Raw genomic sequence first — 20,958 nt, forward strand, 5'->3', positions numbered from 1 at the left:
CTCAGGGACAACACATGTTGTGTAGATTTTAACACATGTAGTGTGTGTGCTCAGGGACAACACATGTTGTGTAGATTTTAACACATGTAGTGTGTGTGCTCAGGGACAACACATGTTGTGTAGATGTTAACACATGTAGTGTGTGTGCTCAGGGACAACACATGTTGCGTAAAATTTAACACACAACCTGTGTCGTTTTCTTTAACACATCTCTGTGTTACCTGTAACTCAACTAATGTGTTATTCCTCTTACACAGAAGTGTGTTGAAACCTTTTACACAATAATGTGTTATAGTTACACAACGTGTGTCAGATGTGTGTTACATGTTACTGTATGTGTGTATTTGCCAGAGTTACTTCGTGTTTGGATGAACACTGACACGTATTGTTAACTTGTGTTTAGTCCATTGACGTTTAATAAAGAGTGTTTGACTGTTTATTGTATTACCTGGATGTTTTAGACATCATGAATCTACACACACCAGCTCTTATTGAGATGAACAGAGGTTTAGATGTTGATGGTTCATTGAATGTTTCATCTGAAGTCACCAGAATCGTGATCAGTGGCTCCTTTATTTGAGCTCTTTACCCTTTACTTGTCTTTTAATTCTCCTCTTTCTGCTGTAACTGCCTTTTAATCAAATATGTTTGTGATGGCATGAAAACACGATCAGAAGTTTCTTGATCAAGTCATAATCTCAAGATCTGATCCAGTTTATGATTAAATGGATGGTATACATTTACTTTATTTATATGCTGTTAGCTATAAAAGTTTTGTGAAGTTAGTCCATGATGTCCAGCAGTGCAGAATAAATTCTTAAAAAAATACAAATTCAATGTTTTCAGAGAGTTTAGAGCTGCAGCAGATACTCGTCAAACACACACATCAAGAATCAGCCCATGAATCGCAACAATGGTGACAAACGCTTCATCCTGCAGTGCATGCTGGGAGTCATGGATGAGTTTTGTACTATGGTGACTCCCAGAATGCATTGCGGGATGAAGCTTTTGGTTTGTTACCATTATTGAGATTCATGAGCTGATTCTTGATATGTGTGTGTGCCTGTGTGACACTATAGACTAGAACATCCTATGTGCACTGTGTATCTAAAAACAAATGTGCAGATAAAACAACAATATTATAAAATAATTATTAATAGTGCAAAATATTTCTTACAGTAAAGTTTCACATATGAAACACTTGCCTGAGCTCAGCAAATGTATGTGATGATAACATTATCTTCTGATCATCGTTTTCTCATGGTTATTTCTGCTGCTTCAAATGTGCATAATAAACACACAGTCAAAGCAAACAGAGAAAAACTGATGTGAAAGAGTCAAGGGTCAAGAGCTCAAATAAAGGAGCCACTAATCACAATTCTGGAGACTTCAGATGAAACATTCACTGAATCATCAACACCAAATCCTGTGCGTCTCAATAAGAGCTTCTGTCTGACAGAAATAAAGTCAGTCTGGTCAGTGATAACAAGTGAAAAGCGGAGAAAACATTTGAAAAAGACATTGAAAAAGACATTGAAAAAGAGGCATGATGTGATTGGCTGCCAAAACACCCACTGCTGTTCATCCAGAGTAACATTTAACACACATTGTGTGTTATATCTACACAACATGTGTCAAAATACCATCAACACACTCAGTGTGTTGTTTTTTAACACATCTCTTTTTAGAGTCACTTATATTATAGACGGTTGATGCTTCGTATTAAATGATATGTTATATTGCATTAAATTATCAAGCTTTAGTAGCTGACTGAATTTGATTATGTGATGCAAGGATGTGTTGCGCAGTGTTTGCTTTGAAATTAGCAGTTGACGGTGCATTAAAAGAGCAATGGTTATCCAGTTTATTTATTCTTTATTCATGCAATTTTTAAAACAAGTCGTGTTGAAAAAAAGTTATGTACAAAGAATGTTATCACTCTTCTGAAAATAATTAGGCATAAGAGGCCACTTTCGATTGTCTAACGCTCCATTAAAACAGGTCTGCTGTTTATGCTTTGTAATTCTAATGCATGTATTTCTGGTTTTAAAAATGTTATGAATTAAATATTCAAGTTTAATTACCATGCGTTATATTATTATTGAGTGAAAATAAGTCTATTTATACATATTTGTTTAAAGTATAGGCTAAATTAAAATAACGTTATTAACCGATATTTTTTCATATCAAACCATTTTCGGAACAGTAATGTTTATTGAGGAACGCAAAAACAGAAACGTTAAAATATCGATTCTGCTCGGAGTGAACCGATTTATATTTTTTTCCGTTTTTAAGCCCTGGTTTGCAGTATGTGCACACAAAGTTTTGAGCAATTATATCACATAGTCACACACAGACATCAAGATTTTGCATATGATTCACAACAACGGTGACAATAAAAACAAAAAAAGCTTCATGCTGCAATGCATGATGGGTAGCTTCATAGTACAAAACTCACTCTTGATTGTCACCGTTGTTGTGAATCATATGCAAAATCTTGATGTCTGTGTGTGACTACGTGTAATATTTGGCCAAAATATTTTGTGCACATTTTGTTTTATCATCCTTCAGGATATATTATATATATTTTTGCTATTGGTGTCAATACAGTGGGTTCACAAGCTTATAGTGGTTGTAATAAATGACTATATGCCAAACACACAAAACTCGAATGCTGCGTTCACACCAAACGCGAATAGAGCGTCTGGCGCGAGTGATTTCAATGTTAAGTCAATGGAAAGGCGCGTTGACGCGCGTCTGGAGGTCTCGCGGTGCGGAAGGCGCGTTTCGCGCACCGCGAAGGACGCGAATCCGCCTCATTCGCGCGTCCAGTTCGCGCGAATGGCGCGAATTGAGCGTCTTGCGCGACACGCGCGTTACACGCGAATGGTGCTTTTGTGCATTCACGCGTTTGAAGCGAATTCGCGTCTGACGCCCGAGTTGAAAAATTTGAACTTTGGCGTCAATTCACGCCGCGTTAACCAATCAGGAGCCTGCTTGCTGCTGTCACGTGGTAAAGTGACGTGTATGAGAAACCCTGCATAAATTAAAAATAGTACTATTGTGTCACAAAATGTAGTTTTAAGACTTTTTCAGGTGGGAATGTAGTTGTTTATAGCTCAAATATGTGGTTTATTTATAAAGAGAGCGCCTATTTAAAAAAAATAATCTTGTGTTTTTGGAGTTGTGAGATCCAGGCGATCACCGGGCAATCACCGCTCATAACCCCAGCGAAGGCAGCCTTTCCTCGGCCAGTCCTTCTGGCGTCTGCCGCTGGCTCTGATGTCCTGTAGTGGTTCGTTTTGTGTAGATCTAACGGCCGAGCTTTGCTCTCATGAATCTATAATTTGTTGTCTGCCAAATCGTTTTGACTGAGGGCAAAGAGAAGTTTCATAACTATATATTTTAAGGATATTTAAACATACATGCAGTGAAGATAATGTAGGAGTTGCCTGGACCACATTTGTGTGGCTATTAATGCTTAATATATATTTTTAATGAAAATGAAAAGAGGCAGAGTGGTGTTTTATGACATATTTCTCCTGGAGTGCCTTGAACGCGCGTCAATTTCGCTTCCAGAGCTCGATTTCTACGCGCGTCCAATTCTCTGCGGACGCGCGAATGCATTCAAAATGTTCGCGCGTGAAACTAGACGCGGTAGACGCGATTTTGACGCTCAATTCGCGTTTGGTGTGAACGCAGCATTATGCTGCGTTCACACCAAGAGCGAATTGAGTGTCTGGCGCGAGTGATTTCAATGTTAAGTCAATGGAAAGGCGCGTTGACGCGTGTCTGGAGGTCCCGCGGCGCGAAGGACGCGAATCCGCCTAGTTTGCGCGAATTGGACGCGAATTGAGCGTGCATTCACGCGTTTGAAGCGAATTCGCGTCTGACGCCCGAGTTGAAAAATTTGAACTTTGGCGTCAATTCGCGCCGCGTTAACCAATCAGGAGCCTGCTCGCTGCTGTCACGTGGTAAAGTGACGTGTATGAGAAACCCTGCATAAATTAAAAATAGTACTATTGTGTCACAAAATGTAGTTTTACGACTTTTTCAGGTGGGAATGTAGTTGTTTAAAGCTCAAATCTGTGGTTTATTTATAAAGAGAGCGCCTATTTTTAAAAAAGAATCTTGTGTTTTTGGAGTTGTGAGATCCAGGCGATCACCGGGCAATCACTGCTCATAACCCCGGCGAAGGCAGCCTTTCCTCGGCCAGTCCTTCTGGCGTCTGCCGCTGGCTCTGATGTCCTGTAGTGGTTCGTTTTGTGTAGATCTAACGGCCGAGCTTTGCTCTCATGAATCTATAATTTGTTGTCTGCCAAATCGTTTTTAATGAGGGCAAAGAGAAGTTTCATAACTTTATATTTTAAGGATATTTAAACATTCATGCAGTGAAGATAATGTAGGAGTTGCCTGGACCACATTTGTGTGGCTATTAATGCTTAATATATATTTTTAATGAAAATGAAAAGAGGCAGAGTGGTGTTTTATGACATATTTCTCCTGGAGTGCCTTGAACGCGCGTCAATTTCGCTTCCAGCGCTCGATTTCTACGCGCGTCCAACTCGCTGCGGACGCGCGAATGCATTCAAAATGTTCGCACGTGAAACTAGACGCGATTTTGACGCTCTATTCGCGTTTGGTGTGAACGCAGCATTAAATTAACATCAGATGCTCACTTTCCAAAAGTTTAGTCATCAACAAAGAGCTGACACCATCTGAAGTCAATTTATCTTTGCTTTCTCAGCCACAACTATTGTGCTTCACACACACAGTTAAAGCAGCCAAAGAGAAGCAAACATAAAAACAGGGACCAAGATCCAGGGGCGCAGCTAAGGGGGGAAAGTTAGGACGATTCTAAGGGCCCAAACACTTTTGGGGCCCCCAGAGATCGGTTAACAGTACTAGTAGTAATGTATTATAAATGTATAATCTACCAAAGAGTTACAAATATAAAAAAAAGATGGCGTATTTCCGGCAAAATCCAGTAAAACGCTTCACTCATGAACTGCTCACGCTCACTGGTAAAAACTACGTTCATTCATATCCCACTCCGACATGAAATTTCTCTGTGCTATAATTGTTGCAGCCATTAAGGTATTTATTTTTATATTTATGTTTAAATATTATAATGTTGTTTTTTATGTCTATGTTGTCAATCTGTTAATCTATGTCGATTATGAAAAGTGAACAGCATGAGATAGGAAAACATCATAAGATGAATGGAGTTGATGAGACATGATTGTGACCACTTCATTAAGTTTTGTTTTGTATAAATTGTATCTTAATTTTAAGCGAGCGGAGCTTAATTGGTCAGTATTATTAAATTTCAGACAAAGATTTTGGATAGCTAGGTTGGTGTGGTAGAGGGCCCAACATAAAATTCTTTCATAGGGCCCAAAATTGCTAGCGGTGCCCCTGCCAAGATCCCAAATAAAGCAAACGCTTTCCACCACAATGGTGACTTCAAAAGAAACATAAACATCAACATCTAATTAACTGTAAATATCGACATCTAAAGCTCTGTTAATTCTCAGTAAGAGCTTCTGTAGATGTCTGACAGAAATAGTCAAAGTGTGTCTTATGTCTGTGATTAAGGGCAGCACCAGTGTCTCAGTGGGAAACACTGTCTCCTCACAGCAAGAAGATCCTGGATTGAATCCCACGATTCTCTCACGATCCAAAGATGTGTGAATTACAGATGCTAAGTTGTCTAAAGTGTCTAAAGGTGTGAGCTAAGTTTCTTTTATTTTCATGATTTCTGGACGAACACACACTGTCTGTGAGTTGCTTTGCAATTACAAATGGAAAATATGTCCACAATTTGAACTAGTTTTTAACCTTGAGGTTCCATGAACGTCTATATCGGACGTGCAGAACACGTCAAAAACAGACGTCATAAAAACTTTCATTCTGGCTCCTCAGTGGACGTCTTTTCAATGTACGCCTCTAAGGGCAAAGACATTGAAAAGACGTCTTTTGGACATAACTTTTCTCAGTGGGTAGTGACCGCGGTGACTTGGCAGTTGACCATGGCTTGCGTTTTGACTCGGGACAATTCCTGTCTCGATAGAGAGCGGTCATCTGCTCATGTGGTCGCAGTGGCCATCCTGAGGAGAGCTCAAACATGTGTCAGTGAGCGACGGACGGAGTGCGAGAGCACTCCAGTGAAGGCGGTAAAGCGCGTCTGTGAAGGCGAGCTGTGAGGGCGCGAATGACGCAGCACAACGTCTCTATTAATTCACGCGTTTAGCAGATATAGTCTAATGTTAATTTTAAAGCACGGAATCGCTTTTGAATCACGCTTCATTCGATTCTTAGCATTTTAAATCGATTAACGGCCAAAATAAACGATTCAATATTCAAAATGCACTATCGATGCATATGCATTGTCAGGATTTGTAATCAATGCATCGAGAAAACGAATGAATCGTTACACCCCTAAGCACAATTACATTAACCCAAAACTAACTTAGTTAAAATGCCACAGCCTATAATGTTTTTAATTATTAGAATATAGACATTAAGAGAATAAATTGTAATGCAAGTACTTTTACTTTTAATACTTAAAGTACATTTAAAATCAGGAAATTTTTACTTTTTACTTAAGTAGGGTTGTTATTGTGGTACCACTACTTTTACAAAAGTAAATATATCTCTGGGCATTTGTACGTTTACTTAAGTACTGAGATTCAGTACTTCCTCCACCACTGACAGAATCACTGAAGGCCACAGCTTTAGATCAAATCAACTGAAAAGACATTACATCTCTTTATTTCTATCGTTTGTCTGCAGCTCTTTTTGAGAATAACAGCGGTTTAGATTTTGATGAGTTATTCAAAATCCGTTATGGTGATCAGTGTTTCCTTTAGTAAAAACTACATTTTTTTAATAACTTATCAACATCTAAACCTCTGTTAATTCTCAAAAAGAACTGTAGACAAATGATAGAAATAAAGAGATTTAATGTATTTTCAGTTGATTTCATCTAAAGCTGTGGCTGAAGTCAGTTGTAGTTCTTGTGTTTCTCTTTCCTTCAGTGATTCTGCTCATTATCATCAGGTGTCTTCAATAATCAAACAATCATCACTCAATTAATCTCTTAAGTATCTTATTAACACCTACCTACCTACCTATCTATACTTATACATACACAGTAAAATCCCCAGTGTTAAATTAACACTGCTCAGAGCACATATAGTCCCATTCTACAGAGTGTTAAAGTAACACCGAATCAGTGCTAAAGTTAATGAGATAATTAAGAGATTAATTAAGTGATGATTGACCATTAGTGATGAACACCTGATGATAATGAGCATAATCACAGAAGAAAAGAGAAAAAAGAAAAACACAAGAACTACAACTGACTATTAAAAAGACATTAAATCTCTGAAGATCTCAGCAGAGGAGGATTAAACAACTCCACAAACAGCATTACCAGCTTCACACATTACTAACCAGACTGACTTTATTTCTGTCAGACGTCTACAGAGGCTCTTATTGAGGTTTAGATGTTGATGTTTTATTGAAAATAAAAGTTGTTTGAAGCTACCATTATAGTGATTAGTGTTGCTTTAGTTGGGGTCTTGACCCTTGACTTGTTAACATAAGTTTTTCTCTGGCTGCTGTAACTGTTTGTTACGGTGAGAACGGCAAGAGAAACTTGATGCTTGTTGTTTATGATACAGTTGCTATCATCGTATAGTGCCTTATTTGCTGATCTCCTGAGAGTCATTGATAACAGTAGCCTTGTGAATCTATGGCAGAAGATCCAGCAATGTTTTCATCAGAGAAACTAAACGATTATCAAAAAAAATTCCATAAGTTTTGTTCTGCGTTTACTAACACATCATACAACAATCACTTCTAACTCCTGCGAGTTTTACTCACACATAGACATCAAGAATCAGCCAATGAATCGCAACAATGGTGACATGCCACAATGCATTCTGGGTACGTCACGCAAAACTCATCTATGGCTCCCAGAATGCATTGTGGCATGAAGCATGTCACCATATTTGAGATTCATAGGCTGAATCTTGATGTGTGTGTGTGAGTTAATCTTGCAGGAGTTAGAAGTGTTTAGTGTACAATCTATTTCAAAACTTACCCAGCTTTTCTAATTAAAACCGTGTTGTATCTTTTCTAGAATCACAATAAAAAAAGTTAATAGTATATTGCTCATACTCAGTCATAAAATCGATGAATTAAATCACTATAAAATGATCATATTCTCATCATCGAGCAGCAGACAGCATCTGATTGTGTTTACTCTTGCTTTTCTTGCCATAACAAACTCAGTTACAGCAGCCAGAGAAACACTAATGTTAAAAAGTCATCAAACTGCCCAACTAAAGAGAACACTGATCACCATGATGGTCAAATTAAAAACTAAAAATTTTCACAACAAAATCAAACAAAAAATCTGTTAATTCTCAATAAGTGCTTCTGTAGTCGTCTGACAGTAATAAAGTTAGTCTGGTTAGTAATGTGTGAAGCTGGTAATGCTGTTTGTGGAGTTGTTTAATCCTCCTCTGCTGAGATCTTCAGAGATTTAATGTCTTTTTTTATAGTCAGTCGTAGTTCTTGTGTTTTTCTTTTTCTCTTTCCTTCAGTGATTCTACTCATTATCATCAGGTGTTCATCACTAATGGCCAATCATCACTTAATTAATCTCTCAATTATCTCATTAACTTTAACACTGCTTCAGTGTTACTTTAACACTCTGTAGAGTGGGACCATATGTGCTCTGAGCAGTGTTAATTTAACACTGGGGATTTTACTGTGTACCTATATATCCCTACACCTACTATACCTACCTACCTACCTACCTACCTACCTACCTACCTACCTAACTAACTAACTAACTAACTAACTAACTAACTAACTAACTAACTAACTAACTAACTAACTAACTAACTAACTAACTAACTAACTAACTAACTAACTAACGGTAACTAACTAATCAATCTATTTGTTTTTTTTGCTCTGGGTTCTATGTCAGGTCTCTGTAACAAATCCTGACCAGACGCCTGCTGAAAATGTGTTAGTGGAGGTCAATCCTGGAGGGGTCAGAGGTCAAACAAGAGCCAATGGCATTTCCAAGTTTATCATCAACACTCAGGAAGGATCTTCCTCACTGCAGATCACTGTAAGACCTGCTAACTCAACTAATGTTCATGTTTCACTGGAGAAATAGTGAAAAAATTTGCATATGTTGAACAAGCAATGGGTCATATTGTACACAACACATTAGAAAACAGTGTATTTGTTCTTTTCAGGCAAAGACTAACGATCCACAATTAAGAGATGAACAGCAGGCAGTGAAGACGATGACGGCTCAGGCTTATGTTCCCAAAGGCGGCTCCAAGAACTACCTGCACATCGTCATTGATGCTGAAGAGCTTCAGATCGGTGATCAAATGACAGTCTATCTGAGCACTGGACAAAGTCCAGGAGTCAAAGATCAAGATTACACATACATGGTGAAGATTATGGGTATTTATTATTCAGCTGCAGCACAAATGTACTAATTTATTATGTCAATATTTGATTTACTACCACAGCTTGTGTTTGAAACTGTATGTCATAAATAGTGTTCACTCGTCTGCCTCATTTTCAGATCTTGAGTAAAGGTCAGATAGTTCAAGCACACAGGTTTAAGAAGAGAGGACAATCTCTAGTGACTCTGTCTCTACCTGTAACCAAAGACATGGTGCCGTCCTTCCGCTTTGTGGCTTATTATCATGTGGGCTCGTCTGAGGTGGTGTCTGATTCAGTCTGGGTCGATGTGAAGGACACGTGCATGGGAACGGTGGGTCAACCATCACAAGAAATGGCTGATGTGCTAATCAACTAGATCTGAATCAGTGTCTCTCCTTTTAACAGCTCAAGCTTCAGGTGAAGAACAAGATGAATACCTATGGCACAGGAGATGAAGTCACTCTGCAGATCACTGGAGATCCTGGAGCTAGAGTTGGGCTGGTGGTGGTTGACAAGGCTGTGCAAGTTCTTAACAAGAACAGACTCACTCAGACGAAGGTGAAGGACATTCTGATGTTATGGCACAATCAGCTCTGACATGAAATGTATGTATCTGGTGATAAGCAGAGGTGTAATGTCCAGGGGCCAGAGAGTAAAAGTCCTGCCATATTTTTATTCCACTCATGAACTCAGTCAGCTGATTTCACTAATTAATTCTACAAAGCAAAAACTCCAGAGTTAAATTAACTCTCCTGGGAGTATATGTGAGACCACACTCAAGAGTGTTAAAGTGTTAAAATAAGAGTGTTAAAGTAACACTGAAGCAGTGTTAAAGTTAATGAGATAATTAAGTGATTAATTGAATGATGATTGGCCATTATTGAAGATACCTGATGTTAACAAGCAGAATCACCAAATGAGAAAAATAAAAAAGTGTTTACTTTACTTTTGATCTTGACCCTTGACTTTTTAATATTATATTTTGTTTGGTGCTGTAACTGAGTTGTAACAGCCAGACAAGCAATGATGAAAGCTGATTGCTTGGTGTAGGTTGTGTTTTGACATCATCATTGCTTGACTTGGATCACTAACCTCATTTAGAGTCTAGTCTCAGAGTTGGATTTATCTTGTTGATAATAACACAAGATCCTGCATTTACAATATAATTCTAAGGATTTCTTAAAAATTGTTCTGATAAGATAATAAAAATATATATATTTATTTATAGGCACACGCAAATCAAGAATCAGTGTAGAAATGGTGACAACAATGGTGACAAACAGCTCGTAAAGCTCATAATTTATTCATGCAGCAATGAATGATGGGAGCCATGGAAGAATTTTGATTGATGGCTCCCAGAATGCACTTCAACATGCTTTTTGATGGTCACCATTGTTGAGATTCTCAGGCTGATTCTTTATGCTGTAAACATAACTCAGATATAAGTCAAGTCACTTTATTTATATAGCGTCAATACAGGTTGTTTCAGAGCAGCTGTACAGTGTTAAACAGGAAAATAAACAAGCATTTTACGCAGCCGTTTAGCTATTCTGGAGAAAAAGTGTCATCAGTTCATTTCAATTATCATACAGTGAGCTTTAGAGCAGTAATTTAGTTTAATAATTAGATTTATTTCGATATTTAGTTGAAAAATTTAGTGTCCCCAACTGAGCACGCTAAGTCAGAGGCAACTGTGGCAAGGAAACCAAAACCCCATCAGGTGACCTAATGGAGAAAAATAAACCTTGAGAGAAACCAGGCTCAGTCGGGATGCCAGTTCTCCTCTGGCCAATTAACAAACAGCGTATGAATATTATTCTGGAAACTTTACAGGTCAGAGGTCATAATAAATCGGAATATTCGAAGGATCGGAGGCATCACGCCGGAGACGGGTTTATTGAGGATGATGTGTTGATTAACTAATTATTAAAGTGCAATAATCGAAGGATCGGAGGCAACACACCAGAGACGGGTTTATTGAGGATGACACATTGATTAAACAATTATTAAAGGTCCCATGGCATGAAATTTTCATTTTATGAGGTATTTCAACATTAATATGAGTTCCCCTAGCCTGAATATTGTCCCCAAGTGGATAGAAATGTTGATCGGTGTTAAACCGAGTTCTGGCTGTCTCTCTCTGCCCTTTGAGAAAATGACAGGCCAGACGAGCCAATCCTGAAGTCTCCTGGTTTGACGTCCAAGCAGGAACGGTTTCCTCCCTTTCCTCCGCCCAGGGAATCTGGCACGCCCATGCAAACGCTCGAGAGATCATGGCTTGTGAACGAGTGAATGCTGGCAGTTTCTCAGTGTTTGGATGTACAAATGAAAACAGAAGTCTTTTTCCAGTTCCTTCTGATCTGTGATCAGTGATTTCTTATGTGTAGCTAATTATTTATTATTCGTGCACACGCTGCGGCTTCTCTCTCTCCCGACAGAACGGTGTTTTCGTGTTTTCTATCTTGTGAGTCAGTGTTTTTGTACGTCCTCGTCGCGTCTATCTGTTCTTAAATGTGCATACAGTCGGGAGTTTCTGCTCAACATCGGCAGAGCCACATCTTTAGAGATAAACCTCACGCACGCCGAAGCTCGGCCTCCAACATCCCGACCCCCAGTACTGCATCTGGCCCACAGCGGAGGCACCAAACGCGGCCCGAGATTAAGAAGAAGAGGGGTAAGCGTGAGGGTATCCGGCTAGGCTAGCCAGCTTTCCCCACAATAAACTGGATTACATTCGATTACTGCTGTTGTGTCTTTGTTTGCGCTGTGTAAGTTACTCAATGCGCGTCACTGACGCTTATCATATGATTGGAACATATCTAGAAATAATGCTTTAATCAAACTTACTAACTCGTTCATCTCGCTGTAATGGTACATTGCATGTGTTACAAAGTTGGTAGAATAATGATGAAGACGGACTCGGCGTGACTGGGACTGGGACAGATACAAACACAATAAACTCGCGCTGACAGACAGCGCTCTCACAACTCATTAGTTACTATAAATTAGAGGTGGGCAGATCGATACTAATATCGATAATATCGATACCAACGTTGGTATCGGTATTGATTGATACCAACGTGAAAATATCGATACTTAAGTTTCAGTTTCTCTCGTTTTGCGACCTGGCCGTGTTTGTCAAAATGCTGCTGCTGTCACAGAGCAGAGCAAGCTCTTAAGAGTGCTGCTCGTGCTCGACACTGCTCTCCTCCCCCTCTCCTGTGTTGTACCGTCACGTGACTCACCACTAGCGCTACCACCAGCAGTCAGGCGCGCGCGCCGCTCAGCCGCGCATTTCTTACAGCAGTCAGTCAGAGGCGGAGAATGGCAGCAGAGAGAAAGAGGAGCGTTGTATGTAAAACTTTGTGACTTTGTTTATTTAAGAAAAAAATCCTGAAAAGAAGTGCACTAAAGAGGAGAAACATTTTTTGTTAACATGCTACTTGAAAAGAGAATTTCTTTTTACATTTTTTATATTTGTGAAGTAATCATTTTGTAACTTTGTTTATTTAAATAAAACAGAAGTAACCAAAAGTTGTTTCTGAACAAAAGCTTTTGTAGTACTGATTAATAACCCAAAATGCAAATCACAAAAACTAATTAAAAGTCATGAAAATTCATTTAGATTTAGGTTGAAGACGCATCCACCTTAATTAATTATTAAAAAGTATCGATATTGGTATCTGTATCAGTGATACTGGCCCTGTATTTACTTGGTATCGGATCGATACCAAATCTAGCGGTATCGCACACCTCTACTATAAATAACTTTGTTAGCAATCGCTCCGTCTCCGTGATGTCCGGTTCGCGAACGAATCACTCTTTTGAATCGGTTCTTTTTAGTGAACCGAACCAGTTCACCAAATCGGACTGAATCGTTCTAAACGGTTCGCGTCTCGAGTCAGCGCTGATCCATAATTTACTAAAGTTACTAACTTTCTGACATGAGTGACAGCCCATAGAAATAAACTAATAACCTGAAGTATATTCTAGTAACTACAACAGTTCACCCTGTAATGAGACATGCTGAGAGAACTGATGAGAAGTGAACTCAGGTCCATCCGTCTCTCTGGCAGCAGCTTGTGCGTCGTAGACCTCGTTAAACCACGTCCCCTCCGTTCATTTCAAATGCAAAGATGTCAGCCAATCACAACAGTGGGCATTTTTACTGAAGTCTCACAGCAGACACGCCTCTTGAAACAGGGCAGTCAGCCACAGGGCCCTTAATCACAGACATAAGACACACTTTGACTATTTCTGTCTGACGTCTACAGAAGCTCTTACTGAGAATTAACAGAGGTTTAGATGTTGATATTTATGGTTAATTTGAAGTCACCGTTGTGGTGGGAAGTGTTCCCGTAGTTTTGTTTGTCTTTTTTTGGCTGCTGTAACTGTGTGTGTAACACAATTGTTGTGGCTGAGAAAGCAAAGCTAAAGTGACATCAGGTGCTGTCAACTCCTTGTTGATGATTTAATCTGACGTCGTCATACTCAATTCTAGTCAGAATATGGCTGTGTCCTAAAAGTATGTACTGTTTTTGTGAAGAAAAAGTATAAGCTTTTGAGTGTGTAGCAGAAGAGTATGCAAGCTTTGGGACATACTACTTCGTCATCTTTAACGGACTCTGTTACGTGCGTCCCGTCACCGTTTAATCTGCCCTGTCAATCATCGTCACAGTTCAAATCTTGTCGCTCGTTGATCTGCCTTTCGTGGGTCTTTAATGTAGAGACTCCTCTCATGTGTTTGCAAAGTTAATGGCCAAACGTATCATTACAAAAGTTCTCAATGCTGCTGAAGGAGAAATATAATGTGGATAATATTGAATAAATATATTTTCGTCAGGTTAAATACTGATAACTGCTCACTCAAACCACTTTATCTAATCCTCTCCACTTAACCGTCAGACTCGCGTAACCGTCATGTTTGTAGTTTTTTAAACACTTTTTATCTGCGCTTGTAGTTCTAATTGAATCCTCGTCCATCTCGCAATGGGTTGTGGGCAATATCAGCCGTTAGAGTGCGCATCGATCTGCACTTCGGATTCTGACCGGAAATAGTAAACAATCCGGGAATCGTTGGAATACTCTTTTCAACATACTACGATTTGGGACATACTAATTCTTTTTTCGAATACTATTTAGTACGGATAGTATGCGAATTGGGACGCAGCATATGAGTCTGATACTGCTCCGTTGGGCTGTGATTATGGGGCGTGTTTCAACCGAACCAGGAAAGATCTCAATTGGATAGACCTACAACCAATCAGAGCAATGGAGTGACGCATAACGTTAGTTGTCAAATGTCAACAGAACTCAACTGCACTGTGTTGCCATGTCCGCGGGATGAAGCGACCCCAATTATGTGATATACAGACCCAGGAATGCGATTTTTAGCTGCCAGCCTTGCCAAAATAACACATATTTTACCCCCCAAATGCCTTTTTTTCCCGGAGGACTTCAAATGAAACATAAACATCAACATCTAAAGCTCTGTTAATTCTCAGTAAGAGCTTCTGTAGACGTCTGACAGAAATAGTCAAAGTGTGTCTTATGTCTGTGATTAAGGGCAGCTCCAGTGTCTCAGTGGGAAACACTGTCTCCTCACAGCAAGAAGATCCTGGATTGAATCCCACGATTCTCTCACGATCCAAAGATGTGTGAATTACAGATGATAAGTTGTCTAAAGTGTCTAAAGGTGTGAGCTAAGTTTCTTTTATTTTCATGATTTCTGTACAAACACACACTGTCTGTGAGTTACTTTAAAATTACAAATGGAAAATATGTCCACAATTTGAACTAGTTTTTAACCTTGAGGTTCCATGAATGTCTATATCGTGTGTGCAGAACATGTCAAAAACAGACGTCATAAAAACTTTCATTCTGGCTCCTCAGTGGACGTCTTTTCAACGTAAGCCTCTGTGGGCAAAGACATTGAAAAGACATCTTTTGGACATAGTTTTGCTCAGTGGGTCATTACTGCTGTGCTGTTTACAAACATCAGAAGTTGAAGCTTTATTTTTGGTTAATTTAGCCACTGTATCAAATAAACACCTAGGGTTGTGTTTGTTTTGATGTTTGATATAAAGCTATAATCAATGATTCAGCTCAATTGATGACTATGTCTAAACACAACAAACACCACCTGATCAACTTTTCTTATTTGCTTATCTGGCTGTGAAAGCAACCAAAACAAAATCTAATGTGTTAAAGTCAAGGGTCAAGATCCAAACTAAATCAAACACTAATCACCATAATGGTGACATTGTGGTGTTCTCCTTTGGTTATTCTGCTTGTTATCATCAGGTGTTCGTCACTAATGGCCAATCATCACTCGATTATTCACTTAATTATTCAGTGTTACTTTAAACTCTTATTTTAACACTTTAACACTCTTGAGTGTGGTCTCACATATACTCCCATGAGAGTTAATTTAACACTGGAGTTTTTGCTGTGTATCTCCTGGCTGAAAAACTGTGCTATTAGCAAATCCAAGTGTTTGGAACAAAATACAGAACAGGACTTTTTATTTTCTGAACCTGGACTTTCCACATCTGACATTTAGTCAGTTCGGCTGAAAAAAATTAAATTGTGTCAGATACATACATTGAGCAGTCCCTCCTGCTCTGGCCACCCAGCCAGCACAGCCATGGAGCCATGTTCCAAAAACCTGGATTTGCTAATAGCACAGTTTTCAGCCAGGAGGTAGAATTAATTAGTGAAATCAGCTGACTGAGTTCATGAGTGGAATAAAAATATGGAAGGACTTTTACTTTTTGAACCCTGGACTTTATGCTGCCTTCACATGCTATCGGAATTGTCGTAAATACAAGTTTCCTAGGTAAAAATAGCAGATGAACGCCCTCCCATTTCAAAATTTTAATGCGATGAGCTCGTAATCACGATTTCAGAAGTGGGAATGATCAAATTTCTAATAGCACGTGAAGGCGGCATTACACCTCTGCTGGTGTGTCTTCTTTGCATCTCTAGATCTGGGATGTTGTAGAGAAACATGACACCGGCTGTACGGCAGGAAGTGGAAGTGACAGTATGGGGGTTTTCACTGATGCAGGACTGATGTTTGAGTCCAGCACTGCAGGAGGAACTAACACCAGAACAGGTATATGTATACACAGCAAAATCCCCAGTGTTAAATTAACACTCCTCAGTGTGCATATGTGTCCACACTACAGGGTGTTAAAAGTAACACTTAAGAAGTGTTAAAGTTAATGAGATAATTAAGTGATTAATTAAGTTATGATTGACCATTAGTGATGAGAAACACAAAAACTACAACTGACTTCAGCCACAGCTTTAGATGCAATCCACTGAAGATAAAAGAACACATTAAATCTCTGAAGATCTCAGCAGAGGAGGATTAAACAACTCCACAAACAACATTACCAGCTTCACACATTACTAACCAGACTGACTTTATTTCTGTCAGACGTCTACAGAAGCTCTTACTGAGGTTTAGATGTTGATGATTTATTGAAAATAATAGTTTTGTTTGACGCCACCATTATGGTGATCAGTGTTGCTTTAGTTGGGCTCTTGACCCTTGACTTGTCAGTATTTTTTTTCTCTCTGCCTGCTGTAGCTGTTTGTTACGGTGAGAACAGCAAGAGAAAATTGATGATGACAAGTTGATGACAGATGATGTTGGCTTGTTGTTGGTGACACAATTGTTATCATCATATAGTGCCTTATTTGCTGATCTCCTGAGAGTCATTGATTATAGTAACCGTGTGACTCTACAGCAGGAGATCCAGCAGCATTTTCATCAGATAAACTGATCAATGTTTTAAATGTACATAAGTCTTGTTTTCCGGTTTAATAACACATTACACAATAAGCATTTCTAACTCCTGCGAGGTTTACTCACACATAGACATCAAGAATCAGCCTATGAATCTCAACAATGGTGACATGCTTCATGCTGCAATACATTCTGGGTGCATCATGCAAAACTCATCCATGGCTCCCAGAATGCATTGCGGCATGAAGCATGTCACCATTGTTGAGATTCATAGGCTGATTCTTGATGTCTATGTGTGAGTAAACCTCGCAGGAGTTAGAAGTGATTAGTGTACAATCTGCCTTAAAACATATTCAGCTTTATTGAATAAAACCGATCTGGATCTTTCCTGGAATCACAATAAAAACAAAGTTAATCAGTGATTTAAATCACTATACAATGATCATATTCTTATCACTGAGCAGTCAACAGCATCTGATTGTGTTAACTCTTGCTTTTCTTGCCATTGCAAACTCAGTTACAGCAGCCAGAGAAACACTAACATTAAAATGTCATCAAACTGCCCAACTAAAGAAAACACTGATCACCATGTTGGTTTCAACACAAAAAAGTTTCAACACAAAATAAACAAAAAAGTAATTCTCAGTAAGAGCTTCTGTAGACGTCTGACAGAAATAAAGTCAGTCTGGTTAATAATGTGTGAAGCTGGTAATGCTGTTTGTGGAGTTGTTTAATCCTCCTCTGCTGAGATCTTCAGAGATTTAATGTCTTCTTTTATCTTCAGTTGATTTCATCTAAAGCTGTGGCTGAAGTCAATTGTAGTTCTTGTGTTTCTCATCACTAATGGTCAATCATGACTTAATTAATCACTTAATTATCTCATTAACTTTAACACTTCTTAAGTGTTACTTTTAACACCCTGTAGTGTGGACACATATGTACACTGAGTAGTGTTAATTTAACACTGGGGATTTTGCTGTGTATTTGTCATTTCTTCAATTTGATTAAAAATTAATTTTATATTTCACTAAAAATAATCCAGAGGGGCACTGTCCATAAACATACAATTGAAATAATTTCCTTCAGATTTTCCTACCAACAGTTCAATTGATGTGAATTCCCCCTCACACATTACAGTGCCATTGGCTAATGTCATTCTAACTGAATTTCCTCTAGCACCGGAGTGTCCAGTCCTTTCAAAAAGAAGACGGAGGGGTGAGAAACTATTCATCTCTTTTAAAGATTAAACATGTTTTTAGAGTTCATCTGCTGTTGTTTGTCTAACGTTGTGGCTTGAATCAACCATGTATTGGAATAAAGTGAACATAATCTTGAGGATTATCAGAATATACTAGTAATGATCCAGCTATGATTTCTATGGAGTCCCTAAAACATGTTAGAAAGAAATATGAGGACAAATAATAAGTCAATGCTTTTGCGTTTTCTCCCAAAAGTATGGCGTTTCCCCAAGAAACTTTCAGAAAATGAATAATTGGAAGAGAAAAAACTGGGCAAATACAATAGCACCAGCACCATTGTGCCTTGGAGCCCTAATAGATTTTGACTTGACTTGATGATTTTACCTTTTGCTCAATTAGGTCTAGTTTGTCACATTGTTATCTGTTACAACAGGTGATGATGATGATGATGATGATGATGATGATGATGAAGACTTTTATACAGACTCTGATGAGATCGTGTCACGTACGCAGTTCCCTGAGAGTTGGCTTTGGGAGGAGATTGATCTGTGTGAGGATTGGTGAGTAGGAGACGTTTAAACAAGAGCTGTGAATTGAGCTTCATTCACACCCGTAGCGACTCATAGCAGATAACTGACTTCATCTCATTCATCGTGAGCTGACACACTCTAAAATGAGATGTTTAAAATGACACATGTTGTGTCAGTTTTAACACATGTAGTGTGTGTGCTCAGGGACAACACATTCCACTGAGCAAAGTTATGTCCAAAAGACGTCTTTTCACAATCTTTGCCACTAGAGGCGTATGTTGAAAGACATCCACTGAGGAGCCAGAATGAAAGTTTTTATGACGTCTGTTTTTGACGTGTTCTGCACGTCCGATATAGACGTTCATGGAACCTCACGGTTAAAAACTAGTTCAAATGTGCTCATTGTGGACATATTTTCCATTTGTTATTGCAAAGGCACTCACAGACAATGTGTGTTTGTCCAGAAATCATGAAAATAAAAGAAACCTTTAGACACTTTAGACAACTTATCATCTGTAATTCACACATCTTTGGATCGTGAGAGAATCGTGGGATTCAATCCAGGATCTTCTTGCTGTGAGGAGACAGTGTTTCCCACTGAGACACTGGTGCTGCCCTTAATCACAGACATAAGACACACTTTGACTATTTCTGTCAGACGTCTACAGAAGCTCTTACTGAGAATTAACAGAGCTTTAGATGTTGATGTTTTTGGTTAATTTGAAGTCACCATTGTGGTGCGAAGCTTTTGCTTTAGTTGGGCTCTTGGTTCCTGTACTAGACTTAGCTTTTCTTTGGCTGCTGTACCTGTGTTTGTGAAACGCAGTAGTTGTGGCTGAGAAAGCAAAGATAAAGTGACTTCAGGTGTTGTCAGCTCCTTGTTGATGACTAAGTGTGTGTGTGTGTGTGTGTGTGTGTGTCTGTCTGTCTGTCTGTCTTGTATTTTTCTCATCTCCCAGTCCAGCACCATCCACAGATAAAGTGATCTTCCTGAGAGACTCTATTACTACCTGGCAGATCTTGGCTGTCAGTCTGTCACCAACTCTGGGTAAGATGAAGCTGTAAACACAGGATACATGATCTGAAAACATCATCATCATTATCATCATCATCATCATCATCATCCAGGATCTGCTGCTTTAAACCCTTCTGTGTGTCTGTGTCCCTCCTCAAAGGCATCTGTGTGGCAGAACCTGAGGAGATTGTCGTTTTTAAACCCCTTTTCATTGACCTCAAGATCCCTTATTCAGCTGTGCGCGGAGAACAACTGGAAATCAAGGCCATTATTCACAACTACACCAGAAAGAAGCAGAAGGTAGATCTGATCTGATATTAAAAAATAGTCAGATTTATGGTGTACATTACAACAATGTTCATCTTAAGCCCTATTCAGATGGGATTAGTTTTACTAAGTTCTGTCCTAGTGAGTCGCTGTCCTGCAGAGTATGACTCCAACCCTGAAAGACATCTATAGAAGCTCTTATTGAGAATTAACAGAGGTTTAGATGTTGATGTTTTATTGAAAATGTTGGCACCATTATGGTGATCAGTGTTTCCTTTAGTTGGGCAGTTGGACTCTTGGCTTTTTTATGTAAGTTTATTATAGTGTTAACATAACACAATCTTTTTACTCAAATGAAAATTTATCATGAAGAGAAGTGTTTGATTAAACTCATCACTGACTGAAAATGTTAATAAATAATATTCACCAACAATACTTATTTACCACAGATCAGACATTGTGAATTTTGATTTCTAAACTCATTCAATTGGGAAAAAAGTTCAGCATATGAATCTCAACAATGGTGACATACTTAATGCTGCAATGCATGCTGGGAGCCATGAGTTTTATGCTGTGGTGGCTTAGTAGGGTTGGAGCTAAACTCTGCAGGACATCAGCTCTCTAGGACCGAACTTGCCTACCCCTGACTTAGAGGTACAAAAATGTACCCTTAATGCTGCGTTCACACCAAACGCGAATTGAGCGTCA

The 20,958-nt window shown here is 38.9% G+C and overlaps 1 protein-coding gene across 1 annotated transcript in view; it reads left to right on the forward strand.

The window, feature by feature from the left end:
- Nucleotides 1–20,958, forward strand: part of LOC307122958 (complement C3-like) — a 61,698-nt gene that overhangs the window by 30,892 nt on the left and 9,848 nt on the right. The window contains exons 11-19 of the mRNA XM_079811303.1: nt 9,005–9,151; nt 9,282–9,485; nt 9,623–9,814; nt 9,889–10,041; nt 16,471–16,600; nt 18,416–18,454; nt 18,872–18,998; nt 19,928–20,016; nt 20,144–20,283. Of these exons, the coding sequence (XP_079667429.1) occupies nt 9,005–9,151; nt 9,282–9,485; nt 9,623–9,814; nt 9,889–10,041; nt 16,471–16,600; nt 18,416–18,454; nt 18,872–18,998; nt 19,928–20,016; nt 20,144–20,283 (1,221 nt within the window). The remainder of the gene's footprint in view (nt 1–9,004; nt 9,152–9,281; nt 9,486–9,622; nt 9,815–9,888; nt 10,042–16,470; nt 16,601–18,415; nt 18,455–18,871; nt 18,999–19,927; nt 20,017–20,143; nt 20,284–20,958) is intronic.

Source organism: Gobio gobio, assembly GCF_949357685.1.
Source record: "Gobio gobio genome assembly, chromosome: 3".
In the NCBI taxonomy this organism is placed as follows: Eukaryota; Metazoa; Chordata; class Actinopteri; order Cypriniformes; family Gobionidae; genus Gobio; species Gobio gobio.